The sequence below is a fragment of the Opisthocomus hoazin genome, chromosome 5 (assembly GCF_030867145.1).
Source record: "Opisthocomus hoazin isolate bOpiHoa1 chromosome 5, bOpiHoa1.hap1, whole genome shotgun sequence".
Classification (NCBI taxonomy): domain Eukaryota; kingdom Metazoa; phylum Chordata; class Aves; order Opisthocomiformes; family Opisthocomidae; genus Opisthocomus; species Opisthocomus hoazin.
This window is the reverse complement of record NC_134418.1, coordinates 64,862,606-64,883,461: the sequence shown is the minus strand read 5'-3', so window position 1 is coordinate 64,883,461 and position 20,856 is coordinate 64,862,606. Positions and strand designations below refer to the sequence as shown.

At 62.3% G+C, this 20,856-nt stretch overlaps 1 protein-coding gene and 1 pseudogene across 1 annotated transcript; both read right to left on the bottom strand.

The window, feature by feature from the left end:
* Positions 1-473: 473 nt before the first annotated feature.
* LOC142361509 (uncharacterized) lies at positions 474-16,300 on the bottom strand. Its single transcript, XM_075422105.1, has 38 exons — positions 16,257-16,300; positions 15,891-15,907; positions 15,655-15,792; positions 14,489-14,654; positions 14,219-14,332; positions 13,709-13,902; positions 13,145-13,264; positions 12,659-12,778; positions 12,351-12,578; positions 12,006-12,119; positions 11,805-11,924; positions 11,396-11,521; positions 11,088-11,294; positions 10,754-10,922; positions 10,449-10,617; positions 9,991-10,216; positions 9,544-9,669; positions 9,122-9,337; positions 8,609-8,917; positions 8,155-8,367; positions 7,380-7,973; positions 6,750-6,965; positions 6,294-6,532; positions 6,083-6,212; positions 5,558-5,736; positions 5,254-5,440; positions 4,698-4,916; positions 4,375-4,558; positions 3,886-4,087; positions 3,650-3,814; positions 3,241-3,441; positions 2,605-3,148; positions 2,341-2,469; positions 2,044-2,151; positions 1,734-1,970; positions 1,186-1,609; positions 829-964; positions 474-547 (listed from the first exon to the last, which is right to left on the bottom strand). The coding sequence occupies exons 1-38, from the start codon at positions 16,298-16,300 to the stop codon at positions 491-493; spliced, it is 7,287 nt and encodes a 2,428-aa protein (XP_075278220.1). The 3' UTR covers positions 474-490.
* Positions 16,301-18,228: 1,928 nt separating this feature from the next.
* LOC142361508 (uncharacterized) lies at positions 18,229-19,061 on the bottom strand (annotated as a pseudogene).
* Between the last annotated feature and the right edge of the window lie 1,795 nt (positions 19,062-20,856).

The window sequence follows — 20,856 nt, the reverse complement described above, 5'->3', positions numbered from 1 at the left end:
GAAAAAAAAAAACCCACATCGCATGTATTTCCCCTTTCATCATTAGCTTGGTGTGAGGTGGTAGAACTGGTCTCACTGGTTTGTAAGGGACAGTCAGGAGGTCAGAGCTGCACTATAAAATCCTGCTCAGCAGGCACCCTGGTAACAGGGCAAGAGCTGAGCCAGCTTCCCTGCAGAGCTGTTCAGGTGGATTTCTACCACAGGCAAGCCCAAAGCTCCCTGGTCAACAAGCTAAGCCTTGCTGCGAAGGGACAGTGGATCAAGACGCCCTAAGTGTGGTTAAGAGATGGTAGAGGATGTACCCTAGAGCAAAGGACCAGATTCAGGTGGCTCGGAGTGTGCTGGGGCTGGAGACTTCCCAAAAAACTGCCCAAAGCCTTTTGCTCTGGACTGTAAGCTCCCTAGAGCTACCAGGGATGAGCAAACCAACCTTCCCTCCCCAGCCCACACACAAAGCACAACGGCACCACAGATGCTGCACAATGTTCCTTTATGAAAATACAGCGTCGGGGCGAGATGGTCCCTTCCTCAGCGGGGCTGGCAGCTCCTGCAGAGATCAGACGGGTGCATCAGGGGTGAGTGCGAGCCAGCCTCCCGGGGCCCACCCCACACCTTGGCATGGGAGCTCCAGCCACAGGCGGAGCAGGATGGCCCCTGTACCAGCCAGACTCCAGGCAGCCCCAGGTCTTGCTCCTCGCTCCCAAGCAGGGGGGCAGAGCTTTGCCTCAACAGTGGGCACCATGCCAGCGCTGGGGCTGGGGAGAGATCTGCATATCGGGTGGGGGGGCAGAGGGGTCCCTACCAGGACCTGCTCGAGATACTGCTCACCTCTTTCCCATCATATGCTTCATTCACAAAGGTATCGCTCTTGGGGGGAAGCTCTTCCTCCTCCTCATCCTCTTCCTCGGGGTCGCTTTCACGGTGGTACAAGGTCAGCACCCGGGTAGAGGCAGTGCTTGAGGTCCTGGGGGGGAAAAAAGCTACACTGAGGATAGCACAGCCATCTCCTAGAAATGGGACAGATCCCAGGGTCCTGCCACAACCCCCGGTAACAGCCCATCGGGGTGATCTGAGCTTTCCACATAGCCCAGGAGTGCCCCAGGACACCATGCTGTCCCTGGGCAGGGACACCCTGTCCCTCTCCATCCCTAGTTGGACCTGTCCCAGCCCGGCCACAGAGCTCACCTCCTCCGCCTGTCCCGCCTCCGCATGTAGGCCAGGGCCCCCACGGCAGCAGCAGCAAGCAGCAGGAGCACGGCCACCCCCAGGGCGATAGGGCCCGCAACGGGCTGCACCTCTGCCTCCTCGCAGTAGTCGCCACGATAGCCCAGAGCACAGTGGCACATCACTCGCCCGGCCTCGATGGCGCAGTCCCCGCGCAGGTTGCACGTCTCGCTGCTGCAAGGCATGGCCCCCAGCACCTCCTCAGTGCTGGGGGGTACCAGGAAGGGCTCTCCATGCTCCCGGCGGCCAGGGGCTGTGGGCGGGCTGGGGACGGGCTGCCGAGGCTTGGGTGCAGCTGTGGGTGAGGCTGGTTTCTGTTCTTCCACACGGGATGTGCCTGATGGTGCTACTTCGGGGACCTGTGTCCACACCTCCCTGGAGGGGCCTGGAGGGATGGGCATAGATTAGAGACCCAAGTGACACTTCCCTTCCCAAAGCGGGGGAGACTGGGCAGGCCCCCAGCGCCCAGCCAGGACCCCTGCCCGCCCCGGCTGTGGACAGGCACTCACAGTCAGACTCATCGGAGCCATCAATGCAGTCGGGGCGCCCATCGCAGACCTGCTCCGCGGCGATGCAGCTCTGGAGGTCGGGGCAAGCCTGGAGCGGGGCCGGGCAGGGCAGTGCTGGCACGCATGCCACCCCACGCACCAGGCGGTAGCCGGAGGAGCAGCGGCACAGCCGCCCTGCGGGGTTGGGCAGGCAGAGCTGGGCACAGCCCCCGTTGCTCTTGGCACAGCCATTGGTGCCTACCAAAACAGCACGGGTTAGCATGGCCACCACGGGGCACGGCTCAAAGGGCTGGGGTGACCCCAGACCCACCTTCCTGCGAGAAATGGCTGTAAATCCTCATGGCTACCAACTCCTGCTCCATCGGGAACCACCAGCTCTCAGCCCGCTCCAGCCGGCTGTGCCAGATCTTGCTGGAGCCTGGAGACACATGGGGTCAAGCGCTGCTCCACCTCCTCCCACCAGGGTGCCCGGGATGGGAGGTGGGGTCCCCCAGCCTGCCCGTCACCCCGGGGAGGGGCAGCCTGCACTCCACGGCAGGGACTGGCAGGGACCCCCGTGTCCTGGTGCAGCAGGAGCAGCTGGACAAAGCCCAGCGGAGGGACTCACCGTTGGTCGAGGTCGTGCTCCAGAGCAGAAAGCCTTCTCCGACGGCGAAGAGCGAGAGGCCGTGCAGCCCTTCCCGCACCACGCGGAAGTGGGACCCGTCCAGCTCGACGCTGCTGATGGTACCTCTCTCTGCGGGGCACAGACGCAGGGATGTCAGACGAGGGGGGCACAGTGGGCTCCGGGCTGCCCCTCGGGGCTGCGCCCTGCGGACCAAGCACCCGCACCGCCGTACCCCCCCCAGCACCCGGCTTGTCCCACACTCACCGCGGTCTGCCCAGTACAGCCGGGTGCCAGCACCCCCGAAGGCGAGGCCGGTGGGAGCCCGCGCCCTCTTCCAGAGCGCTCTGCGGCCAGTGCCGTCCATGGCCGCGCACTCCACCGTGGCGCCGGGCCCGCGTCCACCGTCTGCCGTGACGAAGCACATGGCAGAGGCGCGCGGGCAGAGCGCCAGCCAGGCAGCGCCCTGCAGCCCCTCGCTGAGCAGCGCCAGCGCCCACCGCCCCCCGGGAGCTGCCACGTGGATGCTGGGCGGCCACCCCTCGATCCAGTACAGGTTCCCGCTCAGCCAGTCCAGGGCCAGGGATGTCACCGTGCCCTCCGCAGCCACCGCCTGCTTCCAGGACAGCCGGCCCCAGTCCTTCATGCGCAGCAGCCCGATGGAGTCGCCCCCCACCTCCGCGAAGTACAGGCTCTTGTCCTTCACGGCGTAGTCGATGGCTGCCAGGCGGCCTACCTTGGCCAAGGGCAGCGCCCGGTGCGGCGGAAGGCCTTGGGATCCAGCTGTTGCAGGCAGGTCCTTCAGGTAGACCTGGAGGAAGGAGGCAGCGCTCGGATGGGGACCCAGCTCCCCGGGCAGTGGGGAGGAGAGCAGCCCCCCAGGACGTCTCCAGAGGACGGTACCTGTGCCACGGCTGCCGGTGACGCCAGGAGGGCAAAGGCTGAATCGCGGAGGGGCAGGCAGGTGGTCTCATCATCAGCCAGCGTCAGCCTGGCAGGGCACCGGCACTGCCCGGCGTGCCTGGCGCTGAGCAGGCACAGGTGGGAGCAGCCACGCGCCGTGCAGGGGCTGGGAGCCGTGAGGCGCAGGGATGGGTGCATCACCTGCGGGAAGGGCAGGCTCAGACATGGCCCCGCCGGGTGCAGGACGGTGAGGCAGAGATGCTCCGAGTGGAGCAGAGACCCATGAGCACCAGGACTGCTGCCTGAGGACCGCTGGGATGTGGGTACAGCTCCCCATGGCTCTGACTCTGCAGGGTGGGAGCCCCGGCAGAGCTGGCGCAGTAGGGTTTGGGGTCCCCCAGGTAGGTACCTGGAGGCCATGGGGCTCCCCATGTCTCTTGAGCAGCACGGTCCTGTTCTTGCCGCTGGCCTTGTCCACCTGCTGCACGGACCATGCCTTCCTCTCCGACCAGTAGAGCTGCCCCTCGAACACAGCCGCCGCAAAGGGGCTCCGCACCCAGCCCAGCTGCAGGACCTGGCGGAGAGGCCGTGAGCACCCAACCCTGGCCCCCATTGAGGCCCCGTCACCAGAGCCCCACCACACACCTTCACACCGGTGCCATCCAGACGTGCAGAACCAACGCTGCCCAGCTTCTCATCCAGCCAGAAGATCCTCCAGGTGGGGAGGTCGAGTGCCAGTGCTGTGGGCCAGCCCAGCCCCTGGGCCACCAGCATGTGCCGCCGACTCCCATCCATGGCAGCCTTCATCACCCGTGGGTGGCTCCCCACCTCTGACCAGTACAGCAGCCTGTCAGGAAGAGAGGTGCTGGCCCACAGACCTGCCACAGCATCGTCCCAGTACCAGTGCAGCCCAGAGGAGCAGTGCTGAGCTTCCCATCCCATCAGGGACGCACTGAGAGCTCCACACAGGGCAGGGGCAGGTGCCTGGGCTCCTCCTGCCCCAGTCACACAGCCTCGACAGCACCCAGGTGAGGCCATCCCAACTCTTCCCCAGCATTGCCTGCCTCAGTGGAGGAAGACGGGGCAGGGCAGGGATGGCAAGGAGGTACCCATGTTCTCTTGTCCCAGCCTTACCCTGCCAGAGGCTGGAGCACCAGAGAGTGGGGCTGGTCCAGGTCTCCATCCATCACGACAGTGTACTCTGGTATCCCTCGCCAGGCAGCCCCCAGACGAGTGGCCAGCACCTGCCCTGCTGCCCCATCTGTCCAGTACAGGTTCCTCCCAAGCCAGTCCACTGCTATGCAGTCCGACCTCACACCTGCAATGTGCCCAAGAGTCAGCACCCGTGGGCCGACAGCTGCATGGCCCTCTGGCACAATGCTCCCAGCCCAGGCCCCCTCCATCCCAGGAGTTCTGGCTCCTCCCAACCCTGCTAACCCTACGCAGTCACAGCCCACCTTTCACCAGTGTGCCTTTCTTGCCCGAGTCGAGGTCCTGCCAGCGGATGCTCTCTGTGGCTAGGTCCATCCAGAAGACTTTCCTATCCACCAGGTCATAGTCAAGCGAGAAGACAACGCGATCCTTGTCGGTGGCCAGCAGCACCTCCTCACGCCCACTCCGCAGGCCATAGGACAACACCTCTGACTGCACGGCCACCAGCAACGTGGGCTCTGGTCCTGGGGCAACACAGAGCCACCCAGACCCTGCTCAGCACTGGCGGCCCCATGGTCCCAGCGCACGCAGGCAACACGGCGCTCGTGGGCATTGGAGCCCTACCACACAGCGTGGTCCCCAGCCAATGCAGATGGATATTCCAACTGGCCACGGGCTGGCAAGCAGTAGCTCACAGCCAAGTGGGGCATGGGAGGCCATGTGGCAGAGGTGACAAGGCCATTCATGGCACTACAAGGTTCCCCACGGGCAGCAGGCACGGGAGGACATGTACCCACTGGCTCCTGGTATACCCTAGAGTGCCAGGGACCCTCAGCACTACTTGGCCATCCCAGGGCTTACCAGTGAGTTTGCAGACGCGGCCGTCGGGCTCCAGCAGGTAGCCAGCGACACAGTCACAGCTGTAGGACCCTGGGGCATTGAGGCACATCTGGCTGCAGACTCCCTCACCCTGCTCCTTGCACTCATCTATATCCACGCAGGACAGACCATCCTCGGCCAGCCGATAGCCTGGGTCACACCAGCACCGCTGTGGGAAAAGAGGCCATCAGGATCCCCTTCTTGGGGACACATGAGACTCCCTCCTGCAGCTGGACTGGGACAGCACAGTGGGGTAAGCCCCCAGACCAGGGCTGCTGGCACTCACGGGGCCCTGGGGCGAGGGGTAGCAGAAGCGAGCGCAGGACTGCTGGCAGGGCACAGAGCAGTTCCCCGCCTCGTCCGAGCCGTCCGTGCAGTCCTGCCGGCCGTCGCACACCAGGGATGCATTCAGGCAGGCCCCCAGCCCACAAGGGTACTGGTGGCTCTGGCAGGGAGCAGGTTGGCCTGCAGGGACACATCAGGAAGGCTGCCCTGAGCCTCGTCCACCAGCTCCTTGTGTTCAGCTGGGGCAGATTCAGCTGTGCCCACAGGCTGCCCAAGGCTTACTGCAGCCACATCCAGAGCTGTGCCTGTAGCCTGGCTCCAGGCTATCCTCATCCCAAGGCCACCAGCCCTACAGGGACAATGCACCTGCCTGGGGCCTGGAGCCAGCACAGATGCTGGAAGAGACAACCAGCACACAGCGCCCTTTGCCTCGGCACAGACACATCCCCTGCCACCATCTGTGCTGGGCACCCACCAACCACCCCTGGGTGAGACGCGGAGGGGATAAAAGCAGGGTGCTGCTCACAGCCAGCCTCGTCGCTGCCGTCCGCGCAGTCACTCTCTCCATCACAGCGCCAGACACCAGGGATGCACTGGTGGCCACGGGAGCAGCCCCACTGCTGGTCCCCACATGGCTGTTCCTCCGAGGGACAGCCCTGCAAGAGCAGAGGTGAACAAGGCCACCAGCGCCGCCAGCAGCGAGCAGGGCCAGGCTGTGTCCCCGCCACCCCACCCACCTGCTCATCCGTGCTGTCCCCGCAGTCGGCATCGCCATCGCAGAGCCAAGCCTCCGGCACGCACTCCCCGCTGCGAGGACACGCCACCTCGCCCGGGCGGCAGAGCCGCGGCCGGGACACGGCACAGCCCTCCTCATCTGAGCCATCTGGGCAGTCGCGGTCACCATCACAGCGCAGGGCCACGGCCACGCACTGCCCGCTCTGGCAGCGGAACTCGGCTGGGCTGCACTCCTTTGGCACTGCGGGCAGGGCCAGGGCTCAGCGGGGGCACTGTCCCCATCCCCATCCCCGTCCCACCAGAGCAGGCACAGCGCTGAGCAGGGTACGGCTCCTCCAGCCGCTCGGCAGCTTGCCCCGGGCAGTGCCTGCTTCTGGACCCAGAGGAACCCCGGCGCACCCACCTGCGGGGCAGGCAACCCCCAGAAGCCCCGGTCCCACCCAGCCCCGGGGTCTCACCGCAGCCCTGCTCGTCGGTGTGGTCCAGGCAGTCGGCATGGCCGTCACACAGCCAGCTCTCGGGGACGCAGCGGGCGTCCGCGTCGCAGCGCAGGGCGCACTCCTGCGTGGGGCTCCAGCAGCCCGCCTCATCCGAGGCGTCGGGGCACTGCGGCACCCCGTCGCAGCGCTCGCCAGCCCCGACGCACGCCACTCCGCTCGCGCAGCGGAAGGACCCTGGGGAGACGAGGGGTCTCGCTAAGCCCGCAGCAGGCAGCCATGGTGCCCAGCCTCTCTGCTAGCCCTGCAGCGACCTAGAATGGCCCCCCACCACAGCGACAGGGCTTCGTCCCTCCTAGTCAATGCGTCCCAGTGCATCCAGGTCCAAAGCAAGGTGACTGAGGCAGCCTCAGCTCCGCCACATCTATGTCACTGAGCAGCGGGGACAGCCCTGCTGTCCCCTTCTGACTCACAGCACCTCCAGCCCAGTGCCAAGCTCGGAAGAAACCAGCACGCCACATTACAAGCATCAGAGCCCAGGACACCCTCGGACCTTCCCAGGGCCCCATCCCACTAGCCCCACCAGGAAGCAGCCAGAAGCCCTGGCACAGGGCGACCCAGCTGCCCAGGGGACTGCAGAACGACTCCTACCTGGGGTGTCACAAAGCTGGGCACACCCGTCCTCGTCAGAGCCATCCGCACAGTCCTTCTCCCCATCACACAGGTACTCCTGGGCCACGCACTCAGTGCCATCACGGCAGGGCACATGTGTGCGAGGACAGGACAGATGGGGCACTGGCGTCAGGGGGCGTGCAGGGCTGGACGGGAGGGAAGGGGTAGGTGGCACTACCCGTGCGGGGCTGGTTGAGCGCTGGGTGGTAGTAGCTGGCTGTGGGGCAGTGGTCTTTGTTGTTGAGAACCGAGTGGTGGTGGTGGTGGCACTGGTGGTGGCAGTGCTGGTGGTGGTAGTGGTGGCTGGCCGCACAGTGGTGGTCTTGGTTGGTGTGGTCCGGGCAGTGGTTGGTGCAGGGGTAGTCCTGGCTGATGTGGACTGGCTGGTGGTGGTCAGTGTTGTGGTAGCCTTGCTGGTTGGTGTAGGAGTAGTGGTGAGCGCAGTGGTGGTCTTGCTTGGCGTAGGTCTTGTGGTGTAACTGGTGGGCCGAGCAGCAGTGGTGCTTGTGGTTGTCCTCATAGTGGTGGTCACAGGTGGAGGAAGCGGCAGGGCAGACCCCTTGCTTGGTGGCACTGGCAGAGGCACAGACACACGAGCCTGAATTTAGGACTGTACCCTCCCCACGCTCCAGGCACCTCCAAGAGCACCCCACATGGCCACCAGCAGCCAGTCACCCTGCCCCAGTTCAGAGCAGCACGGGCCACCCAGCCCCATCAGGTACAGCACCAGGCACAGAGCCACGGACCCTCTTACCAGCCTGTGGCTCCGAGCCCACGAAGGCCACAACTCCCTGCACGTCTGCTGCCGGCATGGACAGCACAAGGGCCAGCGTCCTCCGGTCCCACAGCAGCAGAGACGTCCCATTTGCTGACACCAGGTATGGCTCAAAGGAAGCCACGAGGCCGTGGGACCAGCTAGGTGCCAGGGTGACAGCTTGCCGCTTGGTCAGACTCAGTGCCCGCAGGCCTGTGAGGCAGAGGGATGGTGGTGCCCTGGGGCCCCTAGGCACCCCTCATGGCCCACCCCACGCTCCCACAGCTATGGCAGAGACCTCATGGCTGAGGCCAGGGGCTCAGCCATGCGACAGACCCCACCCCACGAGCACCCCACTGCCCGGGCAGGGACCTGCTGCACATCGGGCATGGCTGGTCACTCCTGCCTGGAGCAACCACCTCTGCTCCCCATGCCAGATACCACCAGGGCTCACCCAGGGCTGAGCTCCAGAACAGGCTGAAGGCTCTGCTGTCCATGGCCGCAGGCAGGTCTCCAGGCCACGTCTCGTTCCAGGCATCCCGCGGAGCACCCCCAGCCAGGCTCAGCTGCTGTAGGGGCTGCCCGCGGGCTAGCCAGTACAGAGAGCCCCGCTGCCAGTCCAAGAAGAGGTGCTGGATGCTGCTGCGAGCACGGTGCAGGACGCGCGGGGACATGTCAGACGCCTGGATCACCCCGATGTCCCTCCGGTTACATGCGAGCCAGTACAGGTCCCCCGAGCGGATGTCCACACGGGCAGAGCAGACTTGGCAAGAGTAGGCAGACAAGCAGTTATGGGACTGTCCCATGACCTGATGGGGCCCGGGTCCCCCCTGCCCCTACAACCAGGGCACAGCTGCCTGGTGCCTCGGCACAGTCCCACCATGGGACTGCTGTGCTCGGCACCCAAGAGATCCTCAGGGAGAACCTGGAAGGGGAGCATGCCCTCCATCACCCCATGGGGTCTAACCTGGCAGCCCAGTCACGATGGCCTCTCTCCTGCCAGGGTGCCCCACGACACGCAGCAGCGTCCCACGGTCATCCGTCCCGTAGAGCACCGACCTCTGCCAGTCCACATCTTGCAGGTGGAGGGGCTCTTGCCACTCCTGCACCCTTCTACTGTGTGCTCCAGGGCCCACCTGTACCATGGAGACAGCCTTCCCCGACGCATACACGATGGACAGCTCTGCGAGGTGCAAGGGCAGCGCGTGAGCACGGCCCCGGGGGCACCAGACGGGGTCACCAGCAAGACGCAAGGCAGAAATATAAGAGCACCCGTGTGTGCTTGGAACCTCATCCCACCAAAGCTGCAGCCCCTCAGGCCCCCCCGCCAGCTCCCACAGGATGCATCCTGCCCCGGACAGCCGAGCCCGCGCTGCAGACCCGGCTCACCTGCGCACTTCCCCGAGGGCAGGAGGAAGAGGCCCTCTGGACACGCACACTTGTAGCCCCGAGGGTGAACAGGGGACAGGAGGCACAGGTGACTGCACAGGCCTGGAGCACACGCGGCAGTGTCCCCTGGGAGCAAGAGGATGTTAACAGCTCAGAAAGCCATGAACCCCCCCCGCGCCTCTCCCGACCCCCAAAAGCCACCAGCTACCCCAGGCAGGGCAGCAGTGACACATGAGGTAGGAGGGCTCAGCTCTACCCAAAGCCGCGGGACTCGGTGGATTTCCTAGTTTCACGTATCCCCCCATCACAACCTCACACCCCTCCGCCACGGGACCAGGGGAGCCATCGGGCAGGACCCGGTGGGCTCTGGGACACAGCGCAGCCTCCCCTGGCACCCCGGGAAGCGGTGGGGGTGCCACCAGCCCCGCTTCGGTGCAGGGTACTCACGGGGAGGCTGCTGCAGCGCGTGCAGCACCGTGAACGCCGAGACAGGGGCACGGAGCAGCACGGCGTGCTCCTGCGGAGAGGCCCGGGTGGCCGACGCCAGCTCGGTGCCGTCGGTCCAGAAGAACCGGCTCTCGAACACAGCCAGGCCCAGCGGCTCCGTGTGGCTCCGCAGGACAGCAGGGAAGGAGTGGCGCCCGCCGCCGTCCACCCGCAGCGTCTCGATGGACTGGGGACAAGGCGACCATGTGGCACCCCCGCGTGCCGGCACCGTCCCACGGCCACGAGGCTCACAGTGGTGCCTTCCCAGCCCAAGGACGTGTGCTGGACCCAGACACTGCTCCCTGCTCCCTCCCACGCCTCGGCCATAGCCGCAGGGGAACCAGGGCCACCCTCCTCACTCCCACCTCATGGCCTCCCCGCAGCTGGGGGGGCAAAGCCCCGCTGCCCCACGTCCCTACCTCCTTGTACTCGCTGATCCAGTACAGCCTGCCAACCACGTGGTCCAGGCTCAGCCCCACGGGCTCCTCCATGGACACCACTGTGAGCTCCCGACGGTTTGAGCCATCCATGCCAGCCGCAGCAATGACTGTCCGGCCCCTCTGTCCGCGGTTGACCCAGTACAGCGACCTGGGGGCAGGCACTCAGCACCCACTTCACCGCACGACACCAGTACTGCCACAGCCCCACAGCAGGCACGACGTGGCCAGCACCAGCATCACTCACCCAGGAGCCCGGGGCCAGCCCTGGCTCGCTCGCCCCTCACCTTGCAGCGGGGTAAACTGTCAGCTGCTCCGGTGTCACGTCCTTCCCCAGCACTGTCACGTAGCCCTGGCCATCGCCCAGCCCCGCACAGATGGCTGCAGGGTGGCTGCTGGCCCAGTACAGCTGCCCTGTGAACCAGTCCACGGAGATGCTGTTCACCTCGCCGGCACCTGCGGAGACAGAGCAGTTCAAGGCACACCACCACTGCTCCAGGCCAGGAGGCAAAACCCAGTTGACCCCTTCCTCTACAGAAAAGGCAGGGCTGGGGCAGCAGGCCAGCTCCTGGCACCCATCTCAGCTCTGCTACGGCACCCAGCACCCTCACTCCTTCCCACCTGCATAGAGGGGCCGCGTGCCCTTCCCTGGGAGGTGAGTACGGAGCTCCCCGTCCTCTGTCAGCCAGTAATAGGTTTCTCGGAGCAGGTCGTACACCAGGGCGCGGGGCTCGGTCTCGGTGGAGAGCAGGGGCCGGTAGGCTTGGGTCCGCACATCCAGAAGGGCCAGGTCCTGCCCCACCGCCACCAGGATCTGCGTTGCGTTGTCTGCCAGGGCGAGGGAGGTTGTCACCCGGTGAGCAGGGATGCCCCGGGCTGGGGGCACTGCCCAGCCCCTCGGAGAGCCCGGGCTCCCCGGCTGGCCCTACCTGCCACTTCACAGATGGTGCCGTGCCACAGGGTGTAGCCCTGGAGGCAGGCGCAGCTGAAAGCGCCCGGGGTGTTGCTGCACAGCTGGCTGCAGGGGCTGTACTCCAGGGAGCACTCGTCCACATCTGCGGGGACAGGCGCAGCCAGGAGCCCGCTGCACGGCTGGCTAGCCCTCCCCCCAAGACAGCACCGCCACGGCTCCCCAGGGACCGTGACCCCAGCCCCAAAACGTACCAGCTGCCGCGGGGACATGCCCCAGACACAGCCTTTGCGGGGCCAGGCGTGACACGCAGGCAGGAGCGGGGCTGAGGCAGGGGTTCCCGCACCAACGCTGGCTCCGGGCAGACCCCGCTCTCGGCAGCCGCGGCCACACGCGCCCGAAGCGTGTGCACCCCGACCTCTCCTTACCAGCACAGCTCTGCCCGTCGGCCTGCAGCACCCAGCCGGCCCCACAGGAGCACTGCACTCCCCAGTGCGTGTCAGCGCACGTCTCTGCGCAGCCCCCGTTGCGTACAAAGCAGCTCCGACCTGCGGGGACGCAGCGGAGGGGTGACACAGCGCGGGATGGCTCCGCGGCTCCCCGCGGCCCCGGCCACACGGGCAACTCACCGCACGTGCTGGGCTCGTCGGTGCCGTCCAGGCAGTCATCCTCATCGTTGCACATCAGCGACTCCAGGATACACTTCCCCTCGTCGCACCGCACCATGCCAGGCGGGCAGGGGGCTACGGCACACACAGCTCAAGTTAGGAGGGCAGACCGATACCAAGTGGGCATGGGGGAAGCCATGGGTCTCAGACTCACAGGGAGGCCCCACAAATCATCAACAGGTTCTCAGGATGCTTGCCCCCAGCCCAAGGGGAGCTGGGGCTCGGGAAGGCAAAGTACCCCCCTTGCTTCACACGTGGCCTGGACAGGTCTCACCCCACTGTGGAGCATCCAGCGCGCTCGCTTACCGCAGACATCTTCATCCGAGGAATCGCCGCAGTCATCGATCCCATTGCACTTCCACTCGGCCATGATGCACACCCTGTTCCTGCACTGCCACTGCCCGGGCAGACAGGGCTGCTGGGGACACCCCTCCTCGTCCCAGCCGTCCTCGCAGTCCTGGTGCCGATCGCACAGCTCCCAGTGCGGGATGCAGTGGTGGGTGCCAGGACACTGCACCTTCTTCGCCCCGCACACTAAGAGAACAGAGCAGCACTCACACCCTGCCCCACGCCCCCATCCACCCCCACTAAGCCCCCCAGTGAAGCCCACGCACCACAGTCCTGCTCGTCAGAGCCATCCAGGCAGTCCGCAGCACCGTCGCAACGCCAGCTGCTAGAAACACACCGGCCGTCGTCACACTGCCAAACGTGGGGGTCCCCGCCACAGGCAACATCTGCGGGGACAGCGCATGGTCACTGGGACCTACTCCTCCAGCACAACTGCAAGGGTCCCCCCCGCACTGTCCCATCCCAGGGCAGGTGCTGGCAATGCCCGAGGGGCTCTGCCAAGGGGCGACCCCCAGCAGGGCTCTCCGGCAGGCGGGGGGGTGCCTCGCTGAGCACGGGATCCAGGATGTGTCCCCACGCCACAGACATCCTCAGCAGCTCTGGGGCACACACGTCCCTGCAGCAGAGTCAGCAAGGAGCGAGGTGCCCCTGCCCTGCCCCACCACCCCCCCAGAGCACCCTGATGCCGGCGCAGCGCAGCCCCCCAGGCCACCCCCCGACAGAGGGTGGGTGCCAGCTTCCCCCCTGCTCACCGCACTGCTCGTCAGTCCCGTCAGGACACTGCTGCTCGCCATCGCAGAGCCAGGGAACGGGGATGCAGGCGGCACCGCAGGCGGCCTGGCGTGAGGCTGCGCACGTCGGGCTGGTGGGCGCTGTGGGAGAGCGGGACCCCAGCCCGCGGTCAGCCACGCCGAGCCCCCGCTGCCACGCACCCCACGCTGCTCCCAGCTTGAGGGTCCCAGCGCAACCCTGCAGAGGGGGGGACTGCCCCCACCCAGGGGCACCCCAGGACCTTCCGCGGGCCTGGAGGGAAAGCTGCAACCTCTCATTCCCCCCCCCGGAGAAAGGCAGGGACCCCCCAGACAGTGGGACACGGCTCCTCAAGACACAGGGACCCCCCCATGTTGCCAGGGCGGGAAGGATGCCACGGGGGGCAGGGACCCCCCCATGCTGCAAGGGCATGCCACAGGGGCAGGGACCCCACATCACCGGGGGGTGGGAGAACGGGGACACCCTCTGTGACAGGGACCGACCCCCCCCAGCCCCTCGGGATGGCGCAGGGTCCCCGCCCCGCCCCCCCACCCCCCCCGGCTCACGGGCGCGGCGGGTCCCAGCGGCGCCCCCGGCCAGCAGCAGCAGCAGCAGCAGCAGCAGCGGGAGGATGCTGAGGAGGGCGAGCAGCAGGCGGAGCGGCGGCGGGGGCCGGCCCATGGCGGCGGCGGCGGCGGGGAGGGGCGGTTCCGGGGGGCCCGGCCGGCGGAGGGGAGCGCGCTGCTGCTGCCGCCGCCGCCTTTATGCCGGGGCGTGGGCAGCCATTGGGCACCGCGGGCACCGCCTGCCGCCGGCGGAGACCCCGGCCCGCCCCGCCGCCGCGGGGGATGCGCTCGGCTGCCCCGGGGACCGCCGGCCTGGGCCCGGGGGCGCCGGCCTCGGGCGGGGAGCTGCGGGCCCCCCGGCCGGGCGCGCTCGGGGCCCGCCGCCACCCCCCCCCCCCCCGCATCCATGAGCCCGGGGGTCCCCAGGCCCCGCTCGCTGCTCCGCCTCGTCCTTATCGGCCGGGGGGGGTTGTTGTGAGAGCCGGCCGTGTGAACCGGACCCCGCAGCACCTGCGCCGGGCGTGGGAAGGCAGCGGCGGCCTTGAACGCGGGGGCACCCCCCCCGAAAACACGGGGCTCGGCCCCGGCCGCCGGTCCTCGGCCTTGAGGGCTGCGGGGAAGCCGCTGGAGCACAACAAGCAGCGGAAAAGCGGAGGAAAACAGCCCGGCCGGAGGATAAGGCACCTGCCGGCGCCTGGGAAAGGAGCCCCCGGGGGGGGGGCATCGCCCGAGCCGAGGAGGTGGCCCGGGGGCAGGGGGGTGCAGGGCCCCTTGCCGCACGCCCCGGGGAAGCGGCCAGCGGCTGCCCCTCCACCGGCTTTCGGCTTGCCCACCCGGCTCTGTGGTGGCCCGAGCGTCTGTCCACCCCCGAGACCTGTCTGTGCTCCCAGGGCATCCGTTGCCCATGGGTGCTGGGCGTTCGTCTTCTCTAGACCCACCATGAACCCTCCCCACACGTGACAGACAGAACCACAGACTCACAGGATGTTCGGAGTTGGAAGGGGCCTTTGTGGGTCACCCAGTCCAACCCCCCTGCCGAAGCAGGGTCACCTACAGCAGGCTGCACAGGACCTTGTCCAGGCGGGTCTTGAATATCTCCAGAGAAGGAGACTCCACAACCTCCCTGGGCAGCCTGTGCCAGGGCTCCATCACCCTCAGAGGGAAGAAGTTCTTCCTCATGTTCAGATGGAACTTCCTCTGCTTCAGTTTGCTCCTTTTGCCCCTTGTCCTGTCACTGGGCACCGCTGAAAAGAGTCTGGCCCCATCCTCTTGACACCCACCCTTGAGATATTTATAAACATTTATTAGGTCCCCTCTCAGCCTTCTCTTCTTCAGGCTGAACAAGCCCAGCTCCCTCAGCCTCCCCTCGTAGGAGAGACGTTCCAGTCCCCTCATCATCCTCGTAGCCCTCCGCTGGACTCTCTCCAGTAGCTCTTCATCTTTCTTGAACTGGGGAGCCCAGAACTGGACAGAGTACTCCAGATGGGGCCTCACCAGGGCAGTGTAGAGGGGAAGGAGAACCTCCCTCGACCTTCTGGCCACACTCCTCCTAATGCACCCCAGGATCCCATTGGCTTTCTTGGCAGCCAGGGCACACTGCTCTGCCACCCCCAGCATGCTCTTTTCTCCTTGGGATGTCCAGCGCTGCCTCCACCCAGGAACAGAGCCACCCCAAAGAAAGGGACAAAGAGACTCCCCCCAAGAACAACACCTCTGTGATGGGCAGGAGGCAGACAGCACTTTGGGCAGGACCCAGCAGGGACCCTCTTGCCTCCCTGGGGTGCCCAGCATGCGTGGTCCTTTTCCTGCTTTCCATGTCCTTCCCTCAGGCTGGGAAGGGGCCATGGAAGCCTGCCCGCGGGGATGTGCAAGCCCCTAACAGTTCTCTGGGCTGGGGGCTGCAATGTGCATCGCTCCTGAGAGACTCGTGGGGTCTCCTTGCCCACCTATCCTTGTGTTCAACTTATTTCCAGCATGGCCGTTGCCTGCCCCTGACACCAAGCTCTCCCCACGGTGGAGCCGCGCTCCCGAAGCAGTAACTCCTTGCAGCAGCTGGCTGGGAAGGGCAGGTGGCAGCAGAGGGGCTGTGGGGAAAGGTCCAGAAGTCAGTGGGTGCAGTAGAAATCCCCGGTGCGCCTGAGCGTTAGGCTGGGGAGCTGGGGAGCAGTGGTGGACAGGATACCTAGCGTGGCCAGACTCCTAAAATGCAGGAAAAATTTTTCAAAAGCATGATTTTAAGTCAAAGTATTTTAAATATATGTGCATAGATAGAAGAACATACAGGTATATGTATGCACAGACAGTGGCCCACTGTACAGAGTTATATTCATCTGCACATACAGTGGCTCTTGCTCTACGAGGTACTGAGGTTTTTTGCCCCAACTTCTGGATATTTTCAGTTTTATTCGCTACAGTTCCATCAGTTGGGAAGTCCCCTTTTCTCACTGACATTTAGATTCTCCCTTCTCTGTCTCCAAAAGCTAAGGGGCGCTTGAAGATAGCAGAAGGCTCCCACTGAAATGGTGAGAGGGAGCAAGTCTGCGCTCACTTGGACAGCAGCATGCAAAATACTATACAAAAGTCCAGCACCATGTCTCAATAAGTGCAAAATAACATTTTCACCTTTAACTGTTGCTAGTACAGCAAACAATTTCTTCAGCTATCCAAAGGCAGTTTCGCATTAAATAGCATGATTGTTTTTATACTGTTCACGTAAAATTACATGTATCCCTCCTGCTATATGATTGACCAGATTCTCTTCTCATTATTGGTGTGAGAAGTTTAAAACTATTCCTGTTCCTTTCCAGTATCTTTTAAGAATTCTTTTCCTAAAGATGAGGGATGTCATGCTTGTAAAAAAAAAAAAAAAATTCAGTGTGGCAGCCTGCCTCACATCAGTTATTAAGCTACTGTAACCTTGTTCCCATAAAGAAAGTACAGTTCTACTTGACTCTGTGCTGTGTGTCTGTGCTCAAAATTAAACTGCCTGCAATCTGTTGTCTAAAATTTATTCCATCAGAAAAAAAGCATTTCATGAAACACCCATTTCTTCCTAGGGAAACATTCAGTGCTTAAGTTACTAAAAATTTCAGAGCATTCCAAACTATTTTAATAAAGGTATTTTTTATTTCAGTTTCAAAAAACTGAAGCTTTTTCCAGATAACAAAAATCCCTTTTTCAGTCCTGAACACACCAGCTGAATACTTTATGCCGAAGAACTACAGCTCCTACTTCAGAGTCTGGCCCACAGCAACCCAAACCATCAGCCACGTTGACTGCAACGGTCCCGTTGCAGAGTGGTGTCCCAGTGCTGGAAGACTCCCTGACATACCTGGATTACCAGGAACTCTGGCCTGGGACAGCCTTGCAAAGTGGGTGTCAGATGCTCTGCCAGAGAGATAGGAAGTGACTGCAGACATTGTCCTTCATTTGTCATTTTTCTACTTACTGTCTTAGCAGGACTGAGTTTCTTCTGCTTAAACATCCCTCCAACCTACACCCTTGTGGCCAGCGCATGTGCCCAGCACCAGCCCCAAAGCAAGAGGCATCTGCCCTAGTGGGTACTTCAGAGAGCAATGAAGTGGTCTCAGAAGTGGTACCTCCAGCCTCCAAAAGCGTAGGCAGGAGAAGCACCAACACCGAGACCTGCGGGCAAATCCTCCCACCTCCCAAAGGCCAAACAGCCCTGGAAAAATACATTTACAAACCCAAGGCACTGCTGGGGAGAACTAGGAAATATTAGCACCTACTGTGACGCAGCCTGGCAAGAAACTCCAAGTAACAGCATCCTTTACCACAGTATTCTTTCCATTAATTAAAAGGGTTAATTTTGAAAGGAACAACTTGCAGGGCATCTGTAGGACTGATTTGATGAATGCACTAAGGAAACAATTTCTTGCTCTCAGCAGTACAACAAGAGCCGTGCTGCTCTCACCACCCAAAAAGCGGCTGGCAACTCGACGCGTTTGCCCTCACGCCTTTTGTTTCGGAACAGGACAGGAGCAGGAGAGGAACAACCTTTTTCAGATGCGAATTATCAAGGTCAGGAAACTGAGCCAATTTCAACCTCTTTCACCGGTTCTGGAAAATAAGCCCAGAAGGTACTGTTCAGTGCCCAAAAGGGTCTTTCAAAAAATTTGTTTATTTTCAAACAACTCTAGGCTTGCGATTGCATCTCCCCCCACACCCTTGCCACCTTTCTCTTCCCCAGCCCGGCGAGAGTCCTCTGTGAGACCTGCGGACGAAGGAGTAGGGAACAGGGGCCGGAGCCCCCTCGCCACCCCCAGCCTGGGGGAGTGGCAGACAGCTGCGGGAGGGTCCGGCCTCGGCCTCCGGCTCCCCCCGGGCTCTGCCAGATGTCCCCCAGCCCTGGGGGGATCGGGGGAGGGAAATGGGGACCTCCCAGCCTCGCTGGCTGCCGCCGAGCCCTACTCAAAGCTCCCTGTGCTGAGGAGGTGAGACTCTGCTGGGAGGCCAAGCCCAGGTTTAGCCCAGGACAGGATGACCGGGGGTGAAGTCACCTAGCCCTGGTAGCTCCGACCTGGCTCTGATCCTTCCGTCTTGGGAGCAGGAGGGAAAATCACCATCAGCCCACACCAACAGGGCAGGAGCCTCTCCCCAGGGTTGCAGGCACGCAGGTCTCTCTGGGGGACAGCTGTGCTAGTAGGACATAAGGGACCTCCCACCTGGTGACACACACTCACGTGCATGCATATAGAATCATAGAATCATATCATAGGTTGGAAAAGACCTCTAAGATCATGAAGTCCAACCATCCACCCAACACCACCATGCCTACTAAACCACGTCCCAAAGTGCCACATCTATGTTTTTTGAACACCTCCAGGGATGGGGACTCAACCACCTCCCTGGGCAGCCTGTTCCAATGTCTGACCACTCTTTCAGTAAAGAAATTTTTCCTAATATCTGATCTAAATCTCCCCTGATGAAACTTGAGGCCATTGCCTCTCATCCTGTTGTTAGTTAGTTGAGAGAAGAGACCAACAACTGCCTTACTACAACCTCCTTTCAGGTAGCTGTAGAGACTGATGAGGTTCCCCCTCAGCCTCCTCTTCTCCAGACTAAACAGCCCCAGTTCCCTCAGCTGCTCCTCATAAGACTTGTTCTCTAGACCCCTCATCAAACTCGTTGCCCTTCTCTGGACACGCTCCAGCAACTCAATGTCTTTCTTGTAGTGAGGGGCCCAAAACTGAACACAGTACTCCAGGTGTGACCTCACCAGTGCCGAATGCAGGGGCACGATTGCCGCCCTACTCCAGCTGGCCACACTGTGCCTGATACAGGCCAGGATGCCGTTGGCCTTCTTGGCCACCTGGGCACACTGCTGGCTCATGTTCAGCCGGCTGTCGACCAACACCCCAAGATCCTTTTCCGCCGGGCAGCTTTCCAGTCACTATATATACATGCACATATATAGACAGATGCATATATAGATTCACACACACCTATCTGGTTGTTGAAGGATTGTTTCCAGTCCTTTGATATGCTGCTCTGCTGAGATGTCTCCTGCCAGGCAGGTCCATGGAAGTCAGTTGATTTTGGACATGATAGTTAAAGCAACATGGAGTGGTGCTGTCCTCTCTTGCTGCAGGTTATGGCCTTGCAGAGCCATGGGAAGGTGGGCAACCAACCCATGAGCAGCTGAGTGTCCCTTGCATGGATGGGTGAGATTGTCTGCAAAGATTAAGTGACGGGGTGGCTGGATAAGGGGCAGCATTCACTGCTGCTTATAATGACTGCAGATTGAATTCATCATTATGGGTGTCTTGTCAGCTCTCACGGGCAGCAGCTGACCCTTCACTGTCTCCTCTGGCTTCTTCTCTGTGTTCCACCATGCTTTCTGGCACAGTGCCTCTGCTCTTCGCAGCAGCCACGCTGCCACACACACTTTTTGCTCACCCCTCCAGCCAGTCCTGCTTTCAGCCAAGCTGCCACCTCACACCAGCATGTTTCTACCCTTCGTGACCAGGACCTGGCAGGGACCAGGCAACCTGGAGGCTCCTCACCCCAGAATAACCAGCTGGCCACCACACTTTGCTCTTCCCCCAAAAGAAATAAAACTCTTTGCCAAAAAAAAAAAGGCACAGGTCTTTGTTTCTGTTCTGTTTTTCTATCTACTTAATAGTGCCACATTCCTCCTTGCCCATACCCCATCTCTGGTTCTGCATTCAACACACAGAGTGAACACTGCTGGCAAAGACGCATTCTCACTGCGTCCCTTGGCTGGGCTTGTTATCTAACAGAGTAAAATCCCAAATGATGAGAAAAGGTCCTCCTCTTCCAGAAGCAGCCAACTCAACATTGCTCCAGCATCACAGATACCAGTTAGAATCACATCACTGTGTTTAGCTTCTTAATACGGCATGCCAAGAAAAACCATCATCTTTTATCATCTATTCTCTAGACGCACGTAACTTCACAGGAAAACATCTGATTCATCATTACTTAGAAAATCAGCCTGGCTTTAACAAGCCCCCACAACAGTTCCTCCCCACCCAGCTTTGACTGGATTTCTTTTTTTAGAAGGGAATTTGACTTTCTGATTTCCAACAGTCTGCAGATCTTTCCTCCTTCTCTACGTACTGAAAGATCCATCTGCACTTGGCCACTGCTGCTGGGCTCAGCCAGAGCAGGGACCAGCTCATACGCATCATGGCTTCTCACCCAACCTGCCCATGCGTGTTCCTTCCGTGAACATCACAGTGCAGGCTGGGATCTGGGTACACTCAGCCCTCACTGCCAGAAGCACAGTTGGTGTGCTGGGCCAAGATGCCCTCCAAGACTCATGATACTGCCCTGGAGTCACTGGTGCCTGCTCTCAGTGTTTGCATTAAAACCTCACCGACTTTGATTGCTCCAGACCTCGGACGACAGTGCGGCCCACCGCTATGTGAAGGCACTCACGCAGGAAGAAACAGCAAACCTCACCCTCTGCCAGTGCTTCCAGGGTCACTTCTTCAGTGACTCCGAGCGGTACTGAGAGCTGCAAGGAGACAAAGGAGGTTATAAAACAGGCTGATCTGCCCTCCTCTCAGCCTGTCACAGCAGATCTTACTTCTTGCCAGTGAGCAATAAAGCTTTATAACCCTGAGACAGCCTGTGCTCCACACATCGCCTCCCTTTCTTGT